At 45.5% G+C, this 26,466-nt stretch overlaps 1 protein-coding gene across 1 annotated transcript; it reads right to left on the bottom strand.

Moving 5' to 3' along the window:
* Positions 1-6,540: 6,540 nt before the first annotated feature.
* LOC307120314 (uncharacterized protein) lies at positions 6,541-18,697 on the bottom strand. Its single transcript, XM_079807300.1, has 4 exons — positions 18,591-18,697; positions 17,955-18,278; positions 7,553-7,663; positions 6,541-7,329 (listed from the first exon to the last, which is right to left on the bottom strand). Exons 1-4 carry the CDS (start codon positions 18,637-18,639, stop codon positions 7,175-7,177), a joined length of 639 nt encoding a protein of 212 aa, XP_079663426.1. The 5' UTR covers positions 18,640-18,697; the 3' UTR covers positions 6,541-7,174.
* Positions 18,698-26,466: the final 7,769 nt, after the last annotated feature.

Genomic DNA, 26,466 nt, shown 5'->3' with positions numbered 1-26,466 from the left:
GCCCATTTTACCTGAAATAGTGTCCCATTTTACCTGAAACAGCGGCCCATTTTACCTGAAATAGTGGCCCATTTTACCTGAAACAGCGGCCCATTTTACCTGAAACTGCTTATGCAAAAAAAAGTTGGCACAGCTGATGTTTTAAGAACTGTAGGGCTTAAATAATTATATATTTTTTACATAATTTCAACACAACATTATCAAAAACAGTGATTAATAATCATAAAAACACATGGAAAAGGCATATATGGTATTGTATTATTGTCCCAAGCGATTTACCAAAAAGTGGCCCAATTTAGCTGATATCACCCTACAAAAAAAGTTACGGATTTAATAATAATATTAATAATAAGGACAATAATATTGTGAATAATATACATATTATTATTATTACAACAGAATAATAATTAGCATACATAGCTCTTTTTTGGTTGGTGTGTGTGTGTGTGTGTGTGTGTGTGTGTGTGTGTGTGTGTGTGTGTGTGTGGAGAGGTGGGGGGTGGGTGGGGGGGGGGCGTTAAGGGACCTGGATAATGGATAGGGGGCGCTGGCCCAAAAAAGGTTGAGAACCACTGCTCTACAGGGTGCTGGAGGGTTCATGGGAGTTTGCCCAACCAGTCCACATGTGTTTTGTGGATTTGGAGAAGGCATTCGACTGTGTCCCTCGCGGCATCCTGTGGAGGGTGCTGGGGGAATATGGGGTCCGGGGTCCTTTGCTAAGGGCTGTCCGGTCCCTGTACGACCAAAGCAGGAGTTTGGTCCGCATTGCCGGCAGTAAGTCAGACTTGTTCCCGGTGCATGTTGGACTCCGGCAGGGCTGCCCTTTGTCGCCGGTTCTGTTCATAATTTTTATGGACAGAATTTCTAGGCGCAGCCATGGGCCGGAGGGTGTCAGGTTTGGGGACCACGCGGTTTCGTCTCTGCTCTTTGCGGATGACGTTGTCGTGTTGGCCCCTTCTAACCAGGACCTTCAGCATGCACTGGGACGGTTTGCAGCCGAGTGTGAAGCGGCTGGGATGAGGATCAGCACCTCCAAATCCGAGGCCATGGTCCTCATTCGGAAAAGGGTGGTTTGCCCTCTTCAGGTTGGTGGAGAGTTCCTGCCTCAAGTGGAGGAGTTCAAGTATCTAGGGGTCTTGTTCACGAGTGAGGGGAGGATGGAACGGGAGATTGACAGACGGATCGGTGCAGCTTCTGCAGTAATGCGGTCGATGTACTGGTCTGTTGTGGTGAAGAAAGAGCTAAGCCGTAAGGCGAAGCTCTCGATTTACCGGTCAATCTACGTTCCTACTCTCACCTATGGTCATGAGCTTTGGGTCATGACCGAAAGGACAAGATCCCGGATACAGGCGGCCGAAATGAGTTTTCTCCGCAGGGTGGCTGGGCGCTCCCTTAGAGATAGGGTGAGGAGCTCAGTCACTCGGGAGGAACTCGGAGTAGAGCCGCTGCTCCTCCACATCGAGAGGGGTCAGTTGAGGTGGCTCGGGCATCTGTTCCGGATGCCTCCTGAGCGTCTTCCCGGGAAGGTGTTTCGGGCATGTCCAACCGGGAGGAGGCCCCGGGGAAGACCTAGGACACGCTGGAGGGACTATGTCTTCCGGCTGGCCTGGGAACGCCTCGGTGTCCCCCCGGAAGAGCTGGAGGAAGTGTCTAGGGAGAGGGAAGTCTGGGCATCTCTGCTTAGACTGCTGCCCCCGCGACCCGGCCCTGGATAAAGCGGAAGAAGATGGATGGATGGAGTTCTGGAAGAGAAAACCCCATTCATTTATTCAATTGAGAAACTTGGGGAACAAAATTAATTTAATTGACAAATTCCACATAATGAACTGCGCTATCCATAATCCTGAAGAAAAATCCATCAGAGAATCATGGGTTCATTGCCTCGGACGTGTCCTTTTACACATGTCTTGTTTTTCTTCAAATCAATGAAGTTCAATCAACTTGGTTCTTCCAAATATCTTCCCTTGTGTTCAGCCCTTTAAAAAATGAGTTAAATCTTGTATAACGTAAAAGGTTTACTTAAACTTATTTTGATGAGTTAAAGCAATGTAAAAACATGTTGTCATAACTCACTAATACTACATAACTGATGATATAATTTTTTACAGTGTACAATTAAAACAAATCAGAGTGAAAATGTGCAAAGCAGCGAAACATAAATTAAGTAATTTGCAAAGTGGATACCAATTAAATTAAATATTGATGATTATTTTAGGCTTTGGCCACCAGGGGCCTGTACCATGATGGTAGTTTAACAAACTCAGGGTTACAGGATTAGTTTCGAGTTGACAAAACCAAACCAATCTATTCAGGCTTTGTTGGTCCCATGATGCTGATCATCAGCTTTCTCTGTCAACTCAGGCTTTGATCCTGAATTTAGGATTTTAGCTGTGACATCAGTAGTGAACAGCCAATCACATGCTGTGGATCAGTAAAACTGACATCTCACGAGAGAAGCAGCGAAATTGATTTCTCTCTTCTGCAGAATATTACATGATTGAAAATATTAAGAATTTAAACAAATTTACACAGGAAGAAGAAAAGAGCTGTCTATGAAAGTGGACAACTTTAAGAAAAATCTTACTTAGTGCAAGTAAAAGTTATGAAGTTAGTTTAGTTTATATATTGAGAGAATTGAACATTTAAAGTCACATGTAGTCATTTGTATAGCTTTATTTATTGATTTTAAAGCTTATTGGTATGACCTTTATTTAGGCTATTTATATTCATTTTAACTATATGCCTATTAATGATTGATTAACTAAAATGATACATGTGTAATTGATTAAGGGTATAATAATTACTTAAATGATATCTAAGTCATTCAAAATTATTATTATAATAAATAAGCATTCTTAAAAGCCAGACACTTTAGTCTTTAAAAACCATTTGCTATGTAGTGACCTTTAATTTGGAGTAGAAACATGGGGAGTGACTTCATTGCATTAGAGGTGTGTCACTTTGCTCACAGCTCCATCCATCCATCCATCCATCTTCTTCCGCTTATCCGGGGCCGGGTCGCGGGGGCAGCAGTCTAAGCCGAGATGCCCAGACTTCCCTCTCCCTAGACACTTCCTCTAGCTCTTCCGGGGGGACACCGAGGCGTTCCAAGGCCAGCCGGGAGACATAGTCCCTCCAGCGTGTCCTCGGACTTCCCCGGGGCCTCCTCCCGGTTGGACATGCCCGAAACACCTTCCCGGGAAGGCGTTCAGGAGGCATCCGGAACAGATGCCCGAGCCACCTCAGCTGTCCCCTCTCGATGTGGAGGAGCAGCGGCTCTACTCCGAGTTCCTCCCGAGTTACTGAGCTCCTCACCCTATCTCTAAGGGAGCGCCCAGCCACCCTGCGGAGAAAGCTCATTTCGGCCGCCTGTATCCGGGATCTTGTCCTTTCGGTCATGACCCAAAGCTCATGACCATAGGTGAGAGTAGGAACGTAGATTGACCGGTAAATCGAGAGCTTCGCCTTACGGCTTAGCTCTTTCTTCACCACGACAGACCGGTACATCGACCGCATTACTGCAGAAGCTGCACCGATCCGTCTGTCAATCTCCCGTTCCATCCTCTCCTCACTCGTGAACAAGACCCCTAGATACTTAAACTCCTCCACTTGGGGCAGGAACTCTCCACCAACCTGGAGTGGGCAAGCCACCCTTTTCCGACTGAGGACCATGGCCTCGGATTTGGAGGTGCTGATCCCCATCCCAGCCGCTTCACACTCGGCTGCAAACCGTCCCAATGCATGCTGAAGGTCCTGGTTAGAAGGGGCCAACACGACAACGTCATCCGCAAAGAGCAGAGACGAAACCGTGTGGTCCCCAAACCTGACACCCTCCGGCCCTTGGCTGCGCCTAGAAATTCTGTCCATAAAAATTATGAACAGAACCGGCGACAAAGGGCAGCCCTGCCGGAGTCCAACATGCACCGGGAACAAGTCTGACTTACTGCCGGCAATGCGGACCAAACTCCTGCTTCGGTCATACAGGGACCGGACAGCCCTCAGCAAAGGACCCCGGACCCCATATTCCCCCAGCACCCTCCACAGGATGCCGCGAGGGACACAGTCGAATGCCTTCTCCAAATCCACAAAACAAATGTGGACTGGTTGGGCAAACTCCCATGAACCCTCCAGCACCCTGTAGAGGGTATAGAGCTGGTCCAGTGTTCCGCGACCAGGACGAAAACCACACTGTTCCTCCTGAATCCGAGGTTCCACTATCGGCCGGATTCTCCTCTCCAGTACCCTGGCATAGACTTTCCCGGGGAGGCTGAGAAGTGTGATCCCCTATAGTTGGAACACACCCTCCGGTCCCCCTTCTTAAAAAGAGGGACCACCACCCCGGTCTGCCATCCCAGAGGCACTGTCCCCGACCGCCACGCGATGCTGCAGAGGCGTGTCAGCCAAGACAGCCCCACAACATCCAGAGACTTGAGGTACTCAGGGCGGATCTCATCCACCCCCGGTGCCTTGCCACCGAGGAGTTTCTTGACCACCTCGGTGACTTCAGCCCGGGTGATGGACGAGTCCTCCTCTGAGCCCCCAGCCTCTGCTTCCTCAATGGAAGACGTGACGGCGGGATTGAGGAGATCCTCGAAGTATTCCTTCCACCGTCCGACAACATCCCCAGTCGAGGTCAACAGCCGCCCATCGCCACTGTAAACAGCGTTGGTAGGGCACTGCTTCCCCCTCCTGAGGCGCCGGACGGTTTGCCAGAATCTCTTCGAGGCCAGCCGATAGTCTTTTTCCATGGCCTCACCGAACTCCTCCCAGGCCCGAGTTTTTGCCTCCACGACCACCCGGGCTGCAGTCCGTTTAGCCTGTCGGTACCTGTCAGCTGCCTCAGGAGTCCCACAAGCCAGCCAGGCCCGATAGGACTCCTTCTTCAGCTTGACGGCATCCCTTACTTCCGGTGTCCACCACCGGGTTCGGGGATTGCCGCCTCGACAGGCACCGGAGACCTTGCGTCCACAGCTCCGAGCAGCCGCTTTGACAATGGAGGTGGAGAACATGGTCCACTCGGACTCAATATCTCCAGCCTCCCTCGGGATCCGGTCGAAGCTCTGCCGGAGGCAGGAGTTGAAGATCTCTCTGACAGGAGACTCGGCCAAACGTTCCCAGCAGACCCTTACAGTACGTTTGGGTCTACCGAGTCTATCCAGCTTCCTCCCCCGCCATCGGATCCAACTCACCACCAGGTGGTGATCAGTTGACAGCTCCGCCCCTCTCTTCACCCGAGTGTCCAAGACATACGGCCGCAGATCAGATGAAACGACCACAAAGTCGATCATTGACCTACGACCTAGGGTGTCCTGGTGCCATGTGCACTGATGGACACCCTTATGCTTGAACATGGTGTTCGTTATGGACAAACTGTAACTAGCACAGAAGTCCAATAACTGAACACCACTCGGGTTCAGATCAGGGGGGCCGTTCCTCCCAATCACGCCCCTCCAGGTTTCACTGTCATTGCCCACGTGGGCGTTGAAGTCCCCCAGTAGAACGACGGAGTCCCCAGTCGGAGCACTTTCCAGCACCCCTCCCAGGGACACCAAGAAGGCCGGGTACTCCGCACTGCCGTTCGGCCCATAGGCACAAACGACAGTGAGAGACCTATCCCCGAGCCGAAGCCGCAGGGAAACGACCCTCTCGTTCACCGGGGTAAACTCCAACACATGGCAGCAGAGCTGGGGGGCTATAAGCAAACCCACACCAGCCCGCCGCCTCTCACCATGGGCAACTCCAGAGTGGTAAAGAGTCCATCCCCTCTCGAGGAGTGTGGTTCCAGAGCCCAAGCCATGCGTGGAGGTGATTCCGACTATCTCTAGTCGGAACCTCTCAACCTCACGCACAAGCTCAGGCTCTTTCCCCGCCAGCGAGGTGACATTCCATGTCCCAAGAGCCAGTTTCCGTGTCCAGGGATCGGGTCGTCTAGGCCCCCGCCTTCGACTGCTGCCCGATTCGCTTTGCACCGGCCCCTTACGGTCCCTCCCGTGAGTGGTGGGCCCACGGGAAGGTGTCCCCACGTCGCTCCTTCGGGCTGAGCCCGGCCGGACCCCGTGGGGGAAGGCCCGGCCACCAGGCGCTCGCATACGAGCCCCAACCCCAGGCCCGGCTCCAGGGTGGGGCCCCGGCTGCGCCATACCGGGCGGCGTCACGGTCCTCCTTCTTTTTGTCATCATAAGGGGTTTATGAAACCCCACAAACCCCTTGCTCACAGCTGATTGGTCTAATTTCCGTTTGAGATCTCTTATCCAGAACATAACCTGCCCTGGAGCAGGTTAGCCGTGGAGCATTAGTTACTATGGAGATGAACACTGCTAAAAGCCAAACCACTTTAATGGTACCTAAAACCCAGGATAGGCACAAACTAAGCTTAAACATATCTAGCAAGCCAGCTAAACCGGCTTCATGGTATAGGCCCCAGATGGACCCAAACTACACCATATAGTCACTTTAGAGAAAAGCGTCTGAAATGCATAAATGTGAATCACTATTAAAGATTAAAACTCACAATATTTATCTGGTCTGTTTTTTTTTATTCAATGCCACAAGATAACATAATCACATTATTTACATTAGCTGCCAGAAAGAAAAAAAAATACATAAAGCACATCATATACACACATTTCTATCACACACCCCAGATTTCTATTAAAATCCAGAATAGTCTTATTGTAGACTAAAATAGATACAGTGATAAAACAGATGAACAATAGATGGATCTGTTTCTCTGTTACTCATCATTGAGCAGAAGAACAGCAGCGGTTGGTTATTGCTCTGCTCATATTTGAGATATTAGAGTTATTGAAATCCTTATGAAGAAAATAAATAGGAAAAATACATCTAAACAACCCATTCAATTAAAATATAGGCATATTCATAAATGTTCGGTAAGTAATATTCAGATCAATTCTACACGGATTTATTGGTGTGACAAATATTTTACATTTATATTTGCGGGGTTGCTGCACACAATTATGTGTAAAATAGCAACATAACATAATTAAAAAAAAAAATAGAAACAAAGAAATGTAAAATATATTGCAATAAAATGAAATATTAAAGAATATTCAGTTTTGGCCACCAGATGGAGAGCATTGTTAAGCACAACTTTATTTTCCATCACTAAAGAATTAGACCACACATATTTTAAAACTGCAATATGTCTCAATATTTATGACATCTGTTCTGCTTTCTCTGTTTTAGCTCTTGTAGCTCTGATGTCATTGATTAGAAGAACAGCAGCAGCCGCAGCAGCCACGCCCATCAGCGCAGTGACAACCAATCGGAGCACAGCTTCAGCAGAATCACAAGAGTGGGCGTGGACTTCTGAAAAAACAACATGAGCAATGATAAAACAGGACTGAGATTTTCAACAAGATGATTTTAGTCTCAGTGAACTCTGATATCGACAAAAACTCAAACCTGTTTAGAATGACATGAGTGAGTTTCATTTTTAGATTTCCTGGCATTAAATCAGCAAAAAAGCTCATATCACCACTGACGTACCTGCACACGTCTGACAGATTTCAGTGATGTTAACATGACAAACCTGATGATGATGATGGTGATGATGATGATGGTGGTGTAGATGATGGTGATGATGATGATGATGGTGGTGGTGCTCGTGGTGATGAACTGATGTCAGGAGTTGTCAGATGAGCTGGAAAACATGAGAAAAAAAAAATATTGCAACACAATCCTTCAATACAGACAGTCCTGATCTTCTTGAAGACATTGTCTAAATGTTGAAGTGTATTGTGGGCTTTGGGACACAGTGTGTGTGCAAAGACATTTGTTCATTCATGTAGCCTACATAGTCTACTTATGATAGGTGACTTTGCGTTTGTCTTTTCGCTTATAAATTTGTTCAGTCATCTGATCTTATGCCTAGTGATGGGAGAAACAAAGCATTTCAAAACTGATTCACTGTTTCCAAGCGCTGGAAGAATGTGAAGAATGGCCGTCAATCCAAGCTTAAAGGAGCTGTATGTACGTTTTTTTTTTTTTTTTTTTTTTTAAGCCGATGGTGGACAAAGTACACAAATCAAGTTCTTCAGTAAAAGTACAGACACATTAATATAATATTCCTCCAGGAAAAGTTTAACATACTCCTTTCCAATTTTACTTGATTAAAAGTACAAAAGTACTTGTTTATGTTTATTTTGAAATTTGATATACTTGTATACTTTAATGTTAAGTATATATTAATTATTTTAACACATTAATTATATGTGACCCGTGCTGGCAAAATTAGTGGGAATGCGCACAGGATAATGTCGAGCTCAGGCAAAACAAGTGAATAATGTCAATTTTGGTCAATTTTGAGGTTTTCACAAAAAAGAGTTTTAGTCAACTTTTTATTGGCATAATTTACATTTGTCGATATGGCTCTGTTCTAAATTTCCCATCCTTTTCATGAGCTCCATGAAAAGCCAAGATAGGGAACAGCAGCAGATTCTGGGGACAACCTCCCATTTTTTAAACTGAGAGGGCAGCGAAATCCCCCATTTAGAACAGAGTTTGCATCAAAGACAACAGAATGACATTATAAGTGAAACAGTTTAAGGAGGAGCTGGGGAGGAGGTGGGTTGCAAAGCAGCGTGCAGCAGAAGCAGCCAAGCAGGCAGACTGAACTGAAGCTGCGCTTAAGTAAGACGCCCTGGACCTGTTTGAGAGTTGCCAATTGAGTGCAGAGGAATCGAATCAGCTGATAGCGGAGCTTGACTACATGGCCTGCCTGAACTAATGCAGAATGCTTGATTTCATTAAGTTCTCGTCTAGTGATGCCAGTGCTCAAAATAGCAAATAAACATCTAAAAGTATCTTTATTTGTATGTTTTCTGGGAGGAGTACCTTTCCCTTGTCCAAAAAAAATGATCTCGCGCAATCCCGATACACACACATACACAGCTACTAGGGATGCACTGATTGTTCGGCAACCGAAATTGTTCGGCCGCAAATAGCAAAAATTGCACTTTTGGTGTTTGGCCGAATAAATGAAAAGGCCGAATAAATTTAACCGAACAATGACGTTTTTGATGACGCGATCAAATATAGCAACCAGCGTGTGTGAGAGAGAGACGCGCACACTTCTAAATGCAGCAAACATGTCGGAAGTGTGGAAGCATAAAAGTGTCCAAGATAGATGCAAAAATGGCCATTTGCAGGCACTGTCTAAGCACCCTCAAATGCAACCCTCAGTTGATACTGTAATAATATATTGGCAAATGCTCCAGTGCATATTTGTGTCTGTAGAACGTCAAATGTATCCATTACAACGTATTTCTGCAGCAGCTCACAAAACCTCTCATGAACAAACAAACAAAGTGTAGACACGAATCGACGCAAGTAAGATATTTATTGTGCATTGTTAGCAGCTTCATTAAACTTTGTGAGATCGCAATGAACTGACAGCGACAGCGTTTAGTGATCTTAAAGGTCTTGGCTCTCACGTTGCAAAAAGGATTTGTTTTGTAGATTTAATTGAGGACTGTATTTGTACTGGAAGAGGTGTCTTTGTATCCGCACTGGTGTGTCGGCAAGAACACATAAAGGCCTGTACACACCGGGACGAATATCGCGCGCGCTTATCGCCAGCGTTTTTCGTGCTGTTTTTCGGCGCGTCTTGAGTGTTCACACCCAAGCGATTTTCACTGGCGCTGCGCCGAGTGAACGTGCACATTCAGTCGATGCGCTCCCGGTACACAAGATGGTGCTGCGGCACTTTAAGCCTCTGACACTCGCTTGTCACACAGAAGGAGAAGAGAGACAGTATGTGCTTGCCAAAACCATAGACATATTATGTATATGGACAAAACCATTCACAAACTTTTTGCTAACTGGCAAGCAGCATTAGCAGTTCATCTTCTTCTTTGTCTACTTACTACTTCTTCGTCGTATCAATGTGTGCTCGGCAAGACCGTTTTGTGCTTGAGCGCCACCAAGTCGTGTTTTACTGTCACTTCAGCAGCTCCAGGCATGTGAACAAAAGCGCGGATCTCATTGGTCGGACAGTTTTTTACGCGCCGCGTCAAAATAAAAAAACGAACCCGAGGCGTTTTTTTAAAAATGACGCTTTTACGCCTGGCGTTTTGCGCGTCGGTGTGAACACTCACATTGGCGCCCATTGTTTAGTCCCGAGGCGTTAAACGTCGGCGATAAACGCGTGCGAAAATCGTCCCGGTGTGAACAGGCCTTAAGACTCAGTTGAATCAAAGTTGGAGTTTATGATTCAGTTGAATGGGTACAGTGAGTGGTTACAGTGAGTGGTCTGAAATAATCAAAGAATAACAATAAAGATTAAATATAAATAATTATTAACATTCACATAAGCAATAAACTGGTTACATTATTCAAGTTGTTGCAGTACTTAGTTAGACCACAAGATGGCGCCTACAGTCCACAAGTGGAGTGAGTTATTAAGAGAGACGCCCTTATATGTCATTACAGCATAGGCGTCGATTTCGGGGGGGACGGGGGGGACGCGTACCCACCAGATTTCGTCATGAGTCCTTTTGTACCCACCACTTTTTTTTTTTTTTTTTAAACCTTGAGTTCAATTTTGCGGTGAAGCATTGCTGACACACACACATTATTTTTTCCACTCAATTCATAGCTGTCAACCCTCCCGTTTTTTCCGGGTTTCTCACGTATTTTAGCTCTTTTCCCGCTGTCTTCCCGTTTTAGTATTTTCCCGTAAAATATCCCGTATTTTTACGTTCTGATTGTGTTAACTCAGAACACGCAACTATCTGGTTTAGTGCCAGAAGACGCGAATGAGAAGTCGCGCGCACTGTGAGAAAATTTGTCTGTGCACTCATCCGAGAGCGCGCACATGACTCTCAGCGCGCAAATATTGAGTTCTCTTTCAAGTCTTGCTCTTGAACGGACAAACTCACGCAAAAAGTATGTCAACATGTCCATATTGATGAGTATTCTAGCAGACATAGTCTGTTTATGGCTTAAGTAAACTTTATACAGTCCAGAAAAGACGACGCATATCCGAGGTCTTAAAGGGGCAGGAGCCTTTACTGCTGTCTGTTTAATGTCAAACAAAAGACAAGGGCATCACTCACTGCTCTTGATTGAATAGCTTTTGTAAGTTTAATAGCATTAATCTTTAATTTATACAGTCAAATATGCAATGTTATTTTACATTTGATCAATTTCTGTACCTGAAAACTAATGTTAGACGTACCTGAAAAACCTGAAAAGCATAGTTTATTTTATTAGTATCTTTGCTCGATAGTATTTATTTGTGCTGCTGCTTGTATATAAATGATTTGTTCTTATTATTTTCTTTTTTTTATTTGACAGTAGTCCTTTTTTCCCTGAACATAGCAAATACTGAACCGTACCGAAACGGTGAACCTAAAACCGTGATACAAACCGAACCGTGAGCAATCTGTACCGTTATACCCCTAGCGTAGCGTATGATAAAATGACTGAAAAAAGTTGGGAAACACTGGCTTAGGCTACTATCGAAGAAGAAGAAGACGTGGGCGGGAGGAAGAGGGAAAAAGTAGCGGGAAGTAAACTTCAAGGAGATTAGGTAGATGAGTGTGATGTGCAATGATGGATCAGGACGCTGACGGCCAAAATCAAAATATTTTGTGTAGTTGTAAACTCTTTAGACTCTTTTTTTTAAGTTTGTGGGTAAGAATCGTGTAAAAAAAAAATCCCTTATTTTGTGGATGGATTCCGGGAAATCTCCCTTATTTTCAATGTTCAATGTTGACAGCTATGCTCAATTGTGTCGTAATAACGATATCTTATGTCGTTTTAACTACATCTTTTCTCATAATAACGAGATCTTATGTCGTTTTAACAACATCTTTTGTTGTAAAAACGTTTGAAAAGCAGAAGCAAGCTCCGTAAAATAGACTCTTCCGCTGCCTGTATCAGTGGCAGTGCCCATAACACGAAATTGTTGTAATGGATTGATGTAGCCTATACAGTTCTTAACAGCCATGGGTAGCAGGTGCCATGGACCGCTCATGATTTAGCGTAATGACGGACCCCGGTGCAGCCACAAATATCATAATTATCTATAGGCTAGGCCTACTGTAATTGAGACATTCAAGAAATGTATTAAAAAGAAAGACGCTTTCAGCCTTACTCAAAGTAGAGCCCTACATTTCTGCCCGAGCCCGACGGGCCCCGACTTTTTTACGCCCTAGGGCCGGGCTTCGGGCCAATTTTCCAGTCATAGCCTACCTCAGACGCGGGCCAGGCTTTGGGATTTTTTAGGCTATAGGACGGCGCTATGCAACACACATCGCCGCAAATGAGCCAACACGCAAACTGCCACAAGTGAAACTGAAAATAAGCTAAGTTTTAGATGCTTAAAAGCACAATCATCTTCATTAAAATTAATGACTAAATGCTCTTACCAGTGTTTAGGTCGCTCGTTCTCATAATGCGGTCTTTGATGTTGAAAAGAGCTGATGAATAAAATAGCCTACTCATATCGGTTGATTTCGTTGACATGAACTCCGTTAAATGTGCATATAGCACGGGATTGAAGATCGGATATATATTCATTTCGCGGAGAGGTGTAGCCTAAGGTAAGACAACCTGCATGTTTTTTATTTTTAATTATTTGTTTAGATTGTGTAGCCCGTTTTGTTTGCGCGCGCCGTTGCGATCTGCCTGCCTCATCTTGTCAAAAATGCCTTTTTACTGTGATGGTGGTGATAATAGGCTAAACGTTTAAACGATGCTTTAAGTGTTTTTTATGGATTTAATAAGCAAGACAAGTCAAGTGTTGATTTCAGAGGCTAAAGTGTTGGGTTAACTCAATGTCGGCCGCTGGCCGCTTGGTCGTCACTTTAAAAAGCAAAAACTTTAGTTTAACAAACATTAAATGCTTTAAACATTTTTCTAAATTAACTTAATAAAGAAACAAAACGAAATATATCTACTTTGACATTAAAAACAAAACTGAACTATTTTAATGGCTGTAACTAATGTGTAATAGGGAGGATAAAAAAAACACGGGCTCCAGTGGGACTCTGATAATGAAGTGGTAAAAAAAATTGCAAAAATGAAAAATATTAAAGAATTCGCGGGGCGCTTTCGTCGGCATGAGTAAGATAGGCTATAAGACCCGCAATATGTCTCTCATCTGACATTTTTATTTATTTACATTAGTAAGCTGCAGGACATAGTCTTTCAAAACATGACCTGCGCGAAAGAGAAAAAAAATGTACCCAGCACTTCTGAAAATGCACTTCTGAATGCGTCTCTGTCCCCAGCACATTTCAAACCAAACTGACGCCCATGCATTACAGGCAGTAACGGACAGTATAATAAACAGCACATAACGTAATATATATAAACACTAATATAAATCACCATCCAGATATATTAATTACTCTATGAAAGTACTTAGTTAAGGAATTCGTTTAGGAATTAGTTATATGCCACGAGGGAACTTTGGCGATTAGGCGCTAGCGGGAACTGCCGCGATTGTAAACAAACAAGCTCGTGGTATCACAATAAAGTACTCAAATCTGCTTCCACACACATCGGATGATCACTGGATAATAGGTAACAAACAACTTACATTCTGGTCATTAACTCGCTCACATAAGTCCACTAATGAAAGAAGGAAATGGAGATATCAATCTCCTGCATTGGAGCATTCAGTTCGTCTTCCTCTGACTGCTAGGCATTGACTGACGTCACTTAGCAAACAGCGCTCCGATTGGATGAAACTTCTTAACAGGATTAATGGCCAATTGCACGCTGCAAAGTTTCGGAAGTGACAGTGAAATCGTGACACATTAAAGCTGTAAAGGCAGATTAATAGACTAATAGAAAAATATTCGTTGCAAAATATTTTTGAAATTCTAAATAATCTTAAATGTCTCACCTTTAATGTTCACTTGCTTAGCCTACATTTGCACTTTACTAGAGCACCCTCAGTGATTTCAGACGCACCATCAGTGATTTCAGACGCACCATCAGTGATTTCAGATGCACCCTCAGTGATTTCAGACGAACCCTCAGTGATTTCAGACGCACCCTCAGTGATTTCAGACGAACCCTCAGTGATTTCAGAAGCACCATCAGTGATTTCAGAAGCACCCTCAGTGATTTCAGACGCACCCTCAGTGATTTCAGACACACCCTCAGTGATTTCAGAAGCACCCTCAGTGATTTCATACGAACCCTCAGTGATTTCAGACGCACCCTCAGTGATTTCATACGAACCCTCAGTGATTTCAGAAGCACCCTCAGTGATTTCAGACGCACCCTCAGTGATTTCAGACGCACCCTCAGTGATTTCAGAAGCACCCTCAGTGATTTCAGACGCACCATCAGTGATTTCAGAAGCACCCTCAGTGATTTCAGAAGCACCCTCAGTGATTTCAGACGCACCCTCAGTGATTTCAGAAGCACCATCAGTGATTTCAGACGCAACCTCAGTGATTTCAACACACCCTCAGTGATTTCAGACGCACCATCAGTGATTTCAGACGCACCCTCAGTGATTTCAGAAGCACCCTCAGTGATTTCAGACGCACCCTCAGTGATTTCAGACGCACCCTCAGTGATTTCAGAAGCACCCTCAGTGATTTCAGACGCACCCTCAGTGATTTCAGAAGCACCCTCAGTGATTTCAGAAGCACCCTCAGTGTTTGATTATGATACCTGTAGGCATACTAGCCAAAGATAAGATGGCTAAATCTAAAATTGGTAAAATTAATGGAAAGAAATCGAGAAAACGCCTTTGGGCTTCGGCTACGGCTAAGAATTTTAATTTCGGTACATCCCTAACAGCTACATAATATTGTGCGGGACAATCTTAGCACTGTCTTCCAGACAATGTGGGACATGTGTGAGAGATATAAGTTTACTAGTATTATACTATGCAAATATTGAACCTTTTTCCGATCCAAATAGAGCATTGGTAAGCAAAGCTTTATTTCACTATCACTACATTTACATTACATTTATGCTTTTAGCAGACGTTTTTATAATTAATAATAATAATTCTTTACATTTATATACGGCTTTTCTGGGTACTCAAAGCGCTTTACATATAAGGAGGGAATCTCCTCAAACACCACCAATGTGCAGCACGACCTGGATGATGTGACGGCAGCCATATCCCACCACACAACAGGAGACAGAGTGATGAAGACAATCGGGATATGGGGATGATTAGGAGGCCATGATGGACAGAGGCCAATGGGCAAATTTGGCCAGGATGCCGGGTATAGCGGCCGCCAGTTGCCGCTGAGAGGCTAAGCAGTGGGATTAACATCTCTGACGCGTTTCGTTTCAAATTAAGATGGTTTAATTAAAGGAACAGCCAAGTGTTGTATAAAGATAATAAAGCATAAAACATAAAATAAACAAATAACAATACAAAACTATATAAGGTACAAAAACGGTTAACAGAAAGTGAGCGTCCCAGCTACTCACCGAATAGCTCACCCAGCTATTCATGCCATTCACAATGAACAGGTAATATAAGCACCTACACCCCAAGTGAAGTTACCCAAACAGAAAAGAACAATTTCAAAATAAGAGACATCGCACTATTGCTGGCACCTACACCGGGGTTACACCCTACTCTTTTTCCGAAGGACATCCTGGGATTTTTAATGACCACAGAGAGTAAGGACCTCGGTTTGACATCTCGTCTGAAGGACGGTGCTTGTTACAGTAGTTTCCCCATCACTATACTGGGGCATTAGGACCCACACAGAGCACAGGGTGAGCGCCCCCTGCTGGCCTCACTAACACCTCTACCAGCAGACACCTAGTGTTCCCAGGAGGTCTCTTATCCAGGCACTGACCAGCCCTGCTTAGCTTCAGTGGGAAACCAGTCTTGGGCTACAGGGTGATGTGGCTGCTGGCCAAAGCGGCCTACAAAAGATGAACAAACACATTCATCAAAGAGCCAACAATCGCTGTAGTGCACAATGCCAGGTTTATTACACAACTACTGTAGACAAGAGAGGAGAGAAGTCTGGGCAAGCCGGTGTCCTGCTCTTTCTCTGAGATCTTCTCCAGATTAGTGAGATTTATTGTTTTATTTCAGGGAGTTTGATCTCATGTTCTGTCTTAGCAAGAAAACCAGTCTTACATTAACATACTCCTCATATTTTGATAGTTTAATCGAGCCTGAAGAGTCATTAAAAGCAGATATTGTGCAAACATCCCCTCCGGTCATCACTTTTGGCCACTACTGTCTCAGTCACTGACCGGGGCTCAAACAATCGTCCTGATCAACAGGGGCTCAGGGTTTAGCTGGTTAGCATAGCCTTAAAAAGACTCTAATTACTCCAGTTTGCAGGCAAAAGCATCTCTTTCCTTTAATGACTATTTAACACTAGTAGTTTTTGGAGGCTTTTAATGGTGTAAGATAATCGTGTGTTTTTCACCGTCAGCTGAAAGAAGTTTTAACACATCAGTCACATGATGGAGGTGGTTTGGCGTCTGTCACGCTAGTGCTAGTGCTCACAACAAATGTTGTTACTGGAGAAGCGTCTCTGTTTAAAAAACTGTTAATGTTATTTCTTCCAGTTAGAACCCCAGGCATGAACACAAGAGTAGAAACCTCTTAGAAATAACTTCTGTAGTTGTAAATAACTTCCACTGAAACTTGCTTCTCTGCGAGATCACAGCAAATCATGGAAATATAAAGAGAAGCACAGCTGAAGATCAAACTTATGTTTCACATACACACAGATCATTTTGCCATTAGCGTTAACTAATTCTGTCCATTATTTGCAGTAAGGCTGTTTCTCATCAAGAGGAAGTTAAATTATGGACGTAATTTCAACCACACACACACACACACACACACACACACACACACACACACACACACACACACACACACACACACACACACACACACACACACACACACACACACACACACACACACACACACTATTCACAGCTCAACTCAAGACATGCAAACACAAACACACAATAACCACAAACGTCCAGTAATAAAACACACATACATACACACATACACACACTCATTCTCACGTTCATGATCTCATTCCATATCTGAACATGAGGCCGTCTGTAGTTTGAGCCTGTAGAATAATCACTAAATTAAATGTGTTCTGTCATTCTGCAGATTTTACTGCATGAACTGCCCCAATTATGATATTTTAAAGGCTCATAGTTTTGTCCGTCTCCTACCACAGGTTTACAGGCATCCAAAGTCAAAAACACTTTAATTCTCTCATAATATACACTGAACATCACCTCATTACTGTGAGCATACTCGGCTCTGATTGGTCAGATGGTTCAGTCTGTTGTGATTGGTCTACTCTGCTCTGATTGGTCAGATGGTTCAGTCTGTTGTGATTGGTCTACTCTGCTCTGATTGGTCAGATGATCCTGTCTGTTGTGATTGGTCTACTCGGCTCTGATTGGTCAGATGATCCTGTCTGTTGTGATTGGTCTACTCGGCTCTGATTGGTCAGATGATCCTGTCTGTTGTGATTGGTCTACTCGGCTCTGATTGGTCAGATGGTTCAGTCTGTTGTGATTGGTCTACTCTGATTGGTCAGATGATCCTGTCTGTTGTGATTGGTCTACTCTGCTCTGATTGGTCAGATGGCCCAGTCTGTTGTGATTGGTCTACTCTGCTCTGATTGGTCAGACGTCCCAGCTGACCAATGAGTGGACGGTTCACTCGCACGTGACTCGTATGAACACATTTAGGTTCATAGTGTTGCCTTGTGAAAGCGAACAGAACCAAACAGAAATAATGTAAGAAAACGCCCTCAGTCATTGTAGGAGATGCCTCATCTCCATGTGTGGAGATGTTTCATTAGAGGCTTGTCTCATGGTCAGTTTTCAATATCTTTGGATTTATACAATATTTATTTTTTCTTTAAGTTATAATTATGACAAAAATATGCCACTTCTATAATATATAATAGAGTGAGCTGTAGTTCTCTACTCACCAGTGACAGTAACAGTGAATCTGTGTTTAGTCTCTGATCTGCTGGTGCTGATCTCAACTTCATAAACGCCACTGTGTTCAGCTCTGGTGTTTGTGATGGTCAGAGATCCAGTCTTCTTGTCCAGCTTCAGTCTGTCTCTGAATCTCTCATCAAGATTATCAGGGAACATATTGGTCACTCCATTGGTTTTAGCTATAAGAGGTCCGTTAGTTCCAAACCTCCACATTATCTCATCATCTGGCTGTATTTCAGTAACACCAGACTGTAGAGTGACAGATTCTCCCTCCATCACTGACACTGACTTCAGTTCATCACCAAACACACCTGAAGAACAAACAGACAGTTTCTCAATCACACATATTAAAGTTACATTTTGGTTATTTTAATAAAGTGTCACCTAAAGGGTTATGGTTTGGAGGAGTTTTGAGAAGGTAGAAAGATAGAAATGAATAAAGATGGGAACAGTTATCTGAATTCACACATCTTGCACTTTTGATAGTTTAGTGTTAGGAGTTACACAAGTAAATACAACAGTGGGAGAAATGTCTTCATTTTTATTTATTAATGATGGAACTGAAGTTCATTAGAGCTCCACACAAATAACATGCAACTGTAAAAAACATGTGTATAACTTACCAACCAGACGGCAACAGCACAAACAGCAAAAAACAAAGATCTGAAACATTTTTTTCAGCAGTTCAGAAATAGTTTCACTCGTCTGAAAACCTTTGAGTGTCTGCAGTAAAGATGTGTTGAGAAGAGGATGTTGACTATTCACTAACTTCCTCCAGACTGCATTAGGCCACGCCCCCTGTCTCAAACCACACGCCCTCTCTACAAACCCCCCCAAATGTAGTGTTTTAGGTGGTGTTTATGAGGAAGAAAACAGTTTTGCATGATGATGTCAGATCTTTTAAAGATGAAACTCAGCAGTTGTGAAAGATCCGTCTACAAACAGTTATGAATTTGAAATAAGTCTTAATGCTGAAATAATAGTAACATAAAATCTTCATATTCATGCTAAGAACAATTTGACTATCTTAAAATCAACCAATTGGCTTATTTCATATTCTAGCTTGTCATCATTTTATCAAATGTTTTCATTTCTCACACTTCCAACATGACTATAATAGAAATTTGAATATGAATACACAAGATCCAAGATCCCAAGCAAATGAAACTCTAGTCACCATTACGGTGAATCTTACATGTAGACACACACTATAAAAAAACATCAAAAAGCTGCGGTTGAAGACAATCAGTAAAAATGGCATATTGACCATAAATTACAATAGCAAGCTTAAATTGTAATAAAAATTGTCTTTAAAATGAACAGTGAAATACAGGCAGCAGAGGTGACAGTTGTCACGTGTGCTCTGTGTCTGTCCTTGGACTTTTAAATTGAAGTGTTTCTTGTGCTTTATTTTGTAGTTCTTTGTAGTTTTTCCATGATCTGTGTATTTAAACCCTGTGTTCAGTCTTGTTCTTTGTCAGTTCTCTTATCGTTGATTTATGTTGGTTGTTCTGTTCCTGTTCCTGAGCCTTGTTTTTATGTGAAGTTTTGAGTTTATTTTATAAAAGGACAACTGCACTTGGATCCTGCTTCCTCGTCTGCTGCAACCAATCGTTACAGAAAAACTGACCAAGAACAAGACTGAACACAGGGTTTAAATACACAGATCATGGAGACACACCTGAACTGAAACTCAAATCAACATGAAAAACTACAAAGAACTACAAAATAAAGCACAGGAAACACTTCAACTTAAAAGTCCAAGGACAGACACAGAGCATGTGTGACAACAGTAGTTTAATGTTCATTTTACAGTTATCTCTATGACTATATAGACAATATATTAATTTCACATTATTGATTAACAAGAAATCTAAGTGGTTTAATCAGATAATCTGAAGGTTAATAACACATTGTGTACAAAAAAAAAAACACATGTTCCACCAATAGAAATAAATCTATGACTTCATAAACAAGTTCAGATCTATCTCACGTTTATTTTCAAATAGCTAATTTATCCTAAAGTATATTTTGTCATATAGTGTATCAAATATATGTGGCTAATATAATTGTTTAGTCAAAATATATTTCAACAAAATGTTTTACGAAGATGCTTGTGTTGCTAATATCAGAGACACTGTGCTCTGTGTCTTCTGTCATTAACTTCACTTATCAGTCGAGCTGTTTCACTGAACCTGATATAAACTGTTTATAGCGCCTGATCACTGATAATTCATTAATTCATCATGTACTACATTTAAGTTAATGCGGTGTTGCAAGGCAAAAATACTATACAAACAACTGACCTCATTCTTTGCTGATGATTTTATTAAAGTACTGTCATTGTTTTATTTCAGTATTTCAATATCACCGATATAGCATAACGTGCTGGTTTTAATTGAACTGAACACATGACTGTTGCACATCATTCAGGCTCTTTGAAATATGTTAATAATGAAACTCAATAATTATTATGACTTAACCTCTTTTTGCTTTTGTGTACATTACAATAGCCTCTGTTTTTATAGTTGGCCAGCAATATGTTTAAGGGGTGATGAATTGAGAAATCAACTTTCCCTTGAGCCTTTGATATATAAAAGTTCATCGTGATATTGTCAGGGTTCTGTCACTTCGGTCTAGTTTACTCTTGGTTTGTGACAGAGCCCTGACACTCCTGTATTGTTTGTCTTGTCTTGTGTGAGCGCGCAGCTTTGAGCATGCTCGAGCTGCGTGCTCTTCTGTCCTTGTGTTTTGTGTGCGGGCGTGGTGTTCATGTTGTCATGTTTTGTGTGAACATGCAGCTGATGAGTTCTCATTAGCTGCATGTTCATGTCATGTTTGGTGTGAGCACATGTCTTGTCAAGTGTTTCTTTGTGCCATGTGCTCGTGTCCATTGTCTAACCCCGCCCACCTTGTTTCCTGATTATTGGTTCATTTGTCCCACCTGTCTTCCCTCATTACCCTCTTTTGTTTGTTCCCTATTTAATCTCCTTGTGTTTGCAGTCCAGTGTGGAATGGTCATCAAGTCAAGGAGTCGAGTCAAGGAGTCGAGTCAAGGAGTCGAGTCAAGGAGTCGAGTCAAGGAGTCGAGTCAAGGAGTCGAGTCAAGGAGTCGAGTCAAGGAGTCGAGTCAAGGAGTCGAGTCAAGGAGTCGAGTCAAGGAGTCGAGTCAAGGAGTCGAGTCAAGGAGTCGAGTCAAGGAGTCGAGTCGAGTCAAGGAGTTGAGTCAAGGAGTCGAGTCAAGGAGTCGAGTCAAGGAGTCGAGTCAAGGAGTCGGGTCAAGGAGTCGAGTCAAGGAGTCGAGTCGAGTCAAGGAGTCGAGTCAAGGAGTCGAGTCAAGGAGTCGAGTCAAGGAGTCGAGTCAAGGAGTCGAGTCAAGGAGTCGAGTCGAGTCAAGGAGTCGAGTCAAGGAGTCGAGTCAAGGAGTCGAGTCAAGGAGTCGAGTCAAGGAGTCGAGTCGAGTCAAGGAGTCGAGTCGAGTCAAGGAGTCGAGTCGAGTCAAGGAGTCGAGTCAAGGAGTCGAGTCAAGGAGTCGAGTCAAGGAGTCGAGTCAAGGAGTCGAGTCGAGTCAAGGAGTCGAGTCAAGGAGTCGAGTCAAGGAGTCGAGTCAAGGAGTCGAGTCAAGGAGTCGAGTCAAGGAGTCGAGTCAAGGAGTCGAGTCAAGGAGTCGAGTCAAGGAGTCGAGTCAAGGAGTCGAGTCAAGGAGTCGAGTCGAGTCAAGGAGTCGAGTCAAGGAGTCGAGTCAAGGAGTCGAGTCAAGGAGTCGAGTCGAGTCAAGGAGTCGAGTCGAGTCAAGGAGTCGAGTCGAGTCAAGGAGTCGAGTCGAGTCGTCGAGTCGAGTCGTCGAGTCGTCGAGTCGAGTCGTCGAGTCAAGGAGTCGAGTCAAGGAGTCGAGTCAAGGAGTCGAGTCGAGTCAAGGAGTCGAGTCAAGGGGTCGAGTCAAGGAGTCGAGTCAAGGAGTCGAGTCGAGTCAAGGAGTCGAGTCAAGGAGTCGAGTCAAGGAGTCGAGTCAAGGAGTCGAGTCGAGTCAAGGAGTCGAGTCGAGTCGTCGAGTCGAGTCGAGTCAAGGAGTCGAGTCAAGGAGTCGAGTCAAGGAGTCGAGTCAAGGAGTCGAGTCGAGTCAAGGAGTCGAGTCGAGTCAAGGAGTCGAGTCAAGGAGTCGAGTCAAGGAGTCGAGTCAAGGAGTCGAGTCAAGGAGTCGAGTCAAGGAGTCGAGTCAAGGAGTCGAGTCAAGGAGTCGAGTCAAGGAGTCGAGTCAAGGAGTCGAGTCAAGGAGTCGAGTCAAGGAGTCGAGTCAAGGAGTCGAGTCAAGGAGTCGAGTCAAGGAGTCGAGTCAAGGAGTCGAGTCAAGGAGTCGAGTCAAGGAGTCGAGTCAAGGAGTCGAGTCAAGGAGTCGAGTCAAGGAGTCGAGTCGAGTCAAGGAGTCGAGTCAAGGAGTCGAGTCGAGTCAAGGAGTCGAGTCAAGGAGTCGAGTCAAGGAGTCGAGTCAAGGAGTCGAGTCAAGGAGTCGAGTCAAGGAGTCGAGTCAAGGAGTCGAGTCAAGGAGTCGAGTCAAGGAGTCGAGTCAAGGAGTCGAGTCAAGGAGTCGAGTCAAGGAGTCGAGTCAAGGAGTCGAGTCAAGGAGTCGAGTCAAGGAGTCGAGTCGAGTCAAGGAGTCGAGTCAAGGAGTCGAGTCGAGTCAAGGAGTCGAGTCAAGGAGTCGAGTCAAGGAGTCGAGTCGAGTCAAGGAGTCGAGTCAAGGAGTCGAGTCGAGTCAAGGAGTCGAGTCAAGGAGTCGAGTCAAGGAGTCGAGTCAAGGAGTCGAGTCAAGGAGTCGAGTCAAGGAGTCGAGTCAAGGAGTCGAGTCAAGGAGTCGAGTCGAGTCAAGGAGTCGAGTCAAGGAGTCGAGTCAAGGAGTCGAGTCAAGGAGTCGAGTCGAGTCAAGGAGTCGAGTCGAGTCAAGGAGTCGAGTCAAGGAGTCGAGTCAAGGAGTCGAGTCGAGTCAAGGAGTCGAGTCGAGTCAAGGAGTCGAGTCGAGTCAAGGAGTCGAGTCGAGTCGTCGAGTCGAGTCGTCGAGTCGAGTCGTCGAGTCGAGTCGTCGAGTCGAGTCGTCGAGTCAAGGAGTCGAGTCAAGGAGTCGAGTCAAGGAGTCGAGTCGAGTCAAGGAGTCGAGTCAAGGAGTCGAGTCAAGGAGTCGAGTCAAGGAGTCGAGTCAAGGAGTCGAGTCGAGTCAAGGAGTCGAGTCAAGGAGTCGAGTCAAGGAGTCGAGTCAAGGAGTCGAGTCAAGGAGTCGAGTCAAGGAGTCGAGTCAAGGAGTCGAGTCAAGGAGTCGAGTCAAGGAGTCGAGTCGAGTCAAGGAGTCGAGTCGAGTCAAGGAGTCGAGTCAAGGAGTCGAGTCAAGGAGTCGAGTCAAGGAGTCGAGTCGAGTCAAGGAGTCGAGTCAAGGAGTCGAGTCAAGGAGTCGAGTCAAGGAGTCGAGTCAAGGAGTCGAGTCAAGGAGTCGAGTCAAGGAGTCGAGTCAAGGAGTCGAGTCAAGGAGTCGAGTTAAGGAGTCGAGTCAAGGAGTCGAGTCAAGGAGTCGAGTCAAGGAGTCGAGTCAAGGAGTCGAGTCAAGGAGTCGAGTCAAGGAGTCGAGTCAAGGAGTCGAGTCAAGGAGTCGAGTCAAGGAGTCGAGTCGAGTCAAGGAGTCGAGTCAAGGAGTCGAGTCGAGTCAAGGAGTCGAGTCAAGGAGTCGAGTCGAGTCAAGGAGTCGAGTCAAGGAGTCGAGTCGAGTCAAGGAGTCGAGTCAAGGAGTCGAGTCAAGGAGTCGAGTCAAGGAGTCGAGTCAAGGAGTCGAGTCAAGGAGTCGAGTCAAGGAGTCGAGTCGAGTCAAGGAGTCGAGTCAAGGAGTCGAGTCGAGTCAAGGAGTCGAGTCAAGGAGTCGAGTCGAGTCAAGGAGTCGAGTCAAGGAGTCGAGTCGAGTCAAGGAGTCGAGTCGAGTCAAGGAGTCGAGTCAAGGAGTCGAGTCAAGGAGTCGAGTCAAGGAGTCAAGGAGTCGAGTCAAGGAGTCGAGTCAAGGAGTCGAGTCAAGGAGTCGAGTCAAGGAGTCGAGTCAAGGAGTCGAGTCAAGGAGTCGAGTCAAGGAGTCGAGTCAAGGAGTCGAGTCGAGTCAAGGAGTCGAGTCAAGGAGTCGAGTCGAGTCAAGGAGTCGAGTCAAGGAGTCGAGTCGAGTCAAGGAGTCGAGTCAAGGAGTCGAGTCAAGGAGTCGAGTCAAGGAGTCGAGTCAAGGAGTCGAGTCAAGGAGTCGAGTCAAGGAGTCGAGTCAAGGAGTCGAGTCAAGGAGTCGAGTCGAGTCAAGGAGTCGAGTCAAGGAGTCGAGTCGAGTCAAGGAGTCGAGTCAAGGAGTCGAGTCGAGTCAAGGAGTCGAGTCAAGGAGTCGAGTCGAGTCAAGGAGTCGAGTCAAGGAGTCGAGTCAAGGAGTCGAGTCAAGGAGTCGAGTCAAGGAGTCGAGTCAAGGAGTCGAGTCGAGTCAAGGAGTCGAGTCGAGTCAAGGAGTCGAGTCAAGGAGTCGAGTCAAGGAGTCGAGTCAAGGAGTCGAGTCAAGGAGTCGAGTCAAGGAGTCGAGTCAAGGAGTCGAGTCAAGGAGTCGAGTCAAGGAGTCGAGTCGAGTCAAGGAGTCGAGTCAAGGAGTCGAGTCAAGGAGTCGAGTCAAGGAGTCGAGTCGAGTCGTCGAGTCGAGTCGTCGAGTCGAGTCAAGGAGTCGAGTCAAGGAGTCGAGTCGAGTCAAGGAGTCGAGTCAAGGAGTCGAGTCAAGGAGTCGAGTCAAGGAGTCGAGTCAAGGAGTCGAGTCAAGGAGTCGAGTCGAGTCAAGGAGTCGAGTCAAGGAGTCGAGTCAAGGAGTCGAGTCAAGGAGTCGAGTCAAGGAGTCGAGTCGAGTCAAGGAGTCGAGTCAAGGAGTCGAGTCAAGGAGTCGAGTCGAGTCAAGGAGTCGAGTCAAGGAGTCGAGTCGAGTCAAGGAGTCGAGTCAAGGAGTCGAGTCGAGTCAAGGAGTCGAGTCAAGGAGTCGAGTCGAGTCAAGGAGTCGAGTCGAGTCAAGGAGTCGAGTCAAGGAGTCGAGTCAAGGAGTCGAGTCAAGGAGTCGAGTCAAGGAGTCGAGTCAAGGAGTCGAGTCAAGGAGTCGAGTCAAGGAGTCGAGTCGAGTCAAGGAGTCGAGTCAAGGAGTCGAGTCGAGTCAAGGAGTCGAGTCAAGGAGTCGAGTCAAGGAGTCGAGTCAAGGAGTCGAGTCAAGGAGTCGAGTCAAGGAGTCGAGTCAAGGAGTCGAGTCAAGGAGTCGAGTCGAGTCAAGGAGTCGAGTCAAGGAGTCGAGTCGAGTCAAGGAGTCGAGTCAAGGAGTCGAGTCGAGTCAAGGAGTCGAGTCAAGGAGTCGAGTCGAGTCAAGGAGTCGAGTCAAGGAGTCGAGTCAAGGAGTCGAGTCAAGGAGTCGAGTCGAGTCAAGGAGTCGAGTCGAGTCAAGGAGTCGAGTCAAGGAGTCGAGTCAAGGAGTCGAGTCAAGGAGTCGAGTCGAGTCAAGGAGTCGAGTCAAGGAGTCGAGTCAAGGAGTCGAGTCAAGGAGTCGAGTCGAGTCGTCGAGTCGAGTCGTCGAGTCGAGTCGTCGAGTCGAGTCAAGGAGTCGAGTCGAGTCAAGGAGTCGAGTCAAGGAGTCGAGTCAAGGAGTCGAGTCAAGGAGTCGAGTCGAGTCAAGGAGTCGAGTCAAGGAGTCGAGTCAAGGAGTCGAGTCAAGGAGTCGAGTCAAGGAGTCGAGTCGAGTCAAGGAGTCGAGTCGAGTCAAGGAGTCGAGTCGAGTCAAGGAGTCGAGTCAAGGAGTCGAGTCAAGGAGTCGAGTCAAGGAGTCGAGTCGAGTCAAGGAGTCGAGTCAAGGAGTCGAGTCAAGGAGTCGAGTCAAGGAGTCGAGTCAAGGAGTCGAGTCAAGGAGTCGAGTCAAGGAGTCGAGTCAAGGAGTCGAGTCAAGGAGTCGAGTCAAGGAGTCGAGTTAAGGAGTCGAGTCAAGGAGTCGAGTCAAGGAGTCGAGTCAAGGAGTCGAGTCAAGGAGTCGAGTCAAGGAGTCGAGTCAAGGAGTCGAGTCAAGGAGTCGAGTCAAGGAGTCGAGTCAAGGAGTCGAGTCAAGGAGTCGAGTCAAGGAGTCGAGTCAAGGAGTCGAGTCGAGTCAAGGAGTCGAGTCAAGGAGTCGAGTCGAGTCAAGGAGTCGAGTCAAGGAGTCGAGTCGAGTCAAGGAGTCGAGTCAAGGAGTCGAGTCAAGTCAAGGAGTCGAGTCAAGGAGTCGAGTCAAGGAGTCGAGTCAAGGAGTCGAGTCGAGTCAAGGAGTCGAGTCGAGTCAAGGAGTCGAGTCAAGGAGTCGAGTCAAGGAGTCGAGTCGAGTCAAGGAGTCGAGTCAAGGAGTCGAGTCGAGTCAAGGAGTCGAGTCAAGGAGTCGAGTCAAGGAGTCGAGTCAAGGAGTCGAGTCAAGGAGTCGAGTCAAGGAGTCGAGTCAAGGAGTCGAGTCGA

Source organism: Gobio gobio, assembly GCF_949357685.1.
Source record: "Gobio gobio genome assembly, chromosome: 24".
Classification (NCBI taxonomy): domain Eukaryota; kingdom Metazoa; phylum Chordata; class Actinopteri; order Cypriniformes; family Gobionidae; genus Gobio; species Gobio gobio.
This window is presented reverse-complemented; position numbering and strand designations above follow the sequence as displayed.

Excerpts from the sequence above, each read along its gene's own strand:
- LOC307120314 (XM_079807300.1), bottom strand. The coding sequence starts at position 18,639 with ATGTTTCAGATCTTTGTTTTTTGCTGTTTGTGCTGTTGCCGTCTGGTT. Across the intron at positions 18,279-18,590 it reads GTGCTGTTGCCGTCTGGTTG|GTGTGTTTGGTGATGAACTG; the intron begins GTAAGTTATACA and ends TTTGTTCTTCAG. Across the intron at positions 7,664-17,954 it reads ATTCACTGTTACTGTCACTG|CTCATCTGACAACTCCTGAC; the intron begins GTGAGTAGAGAA and ends CATGTTTTCCAG.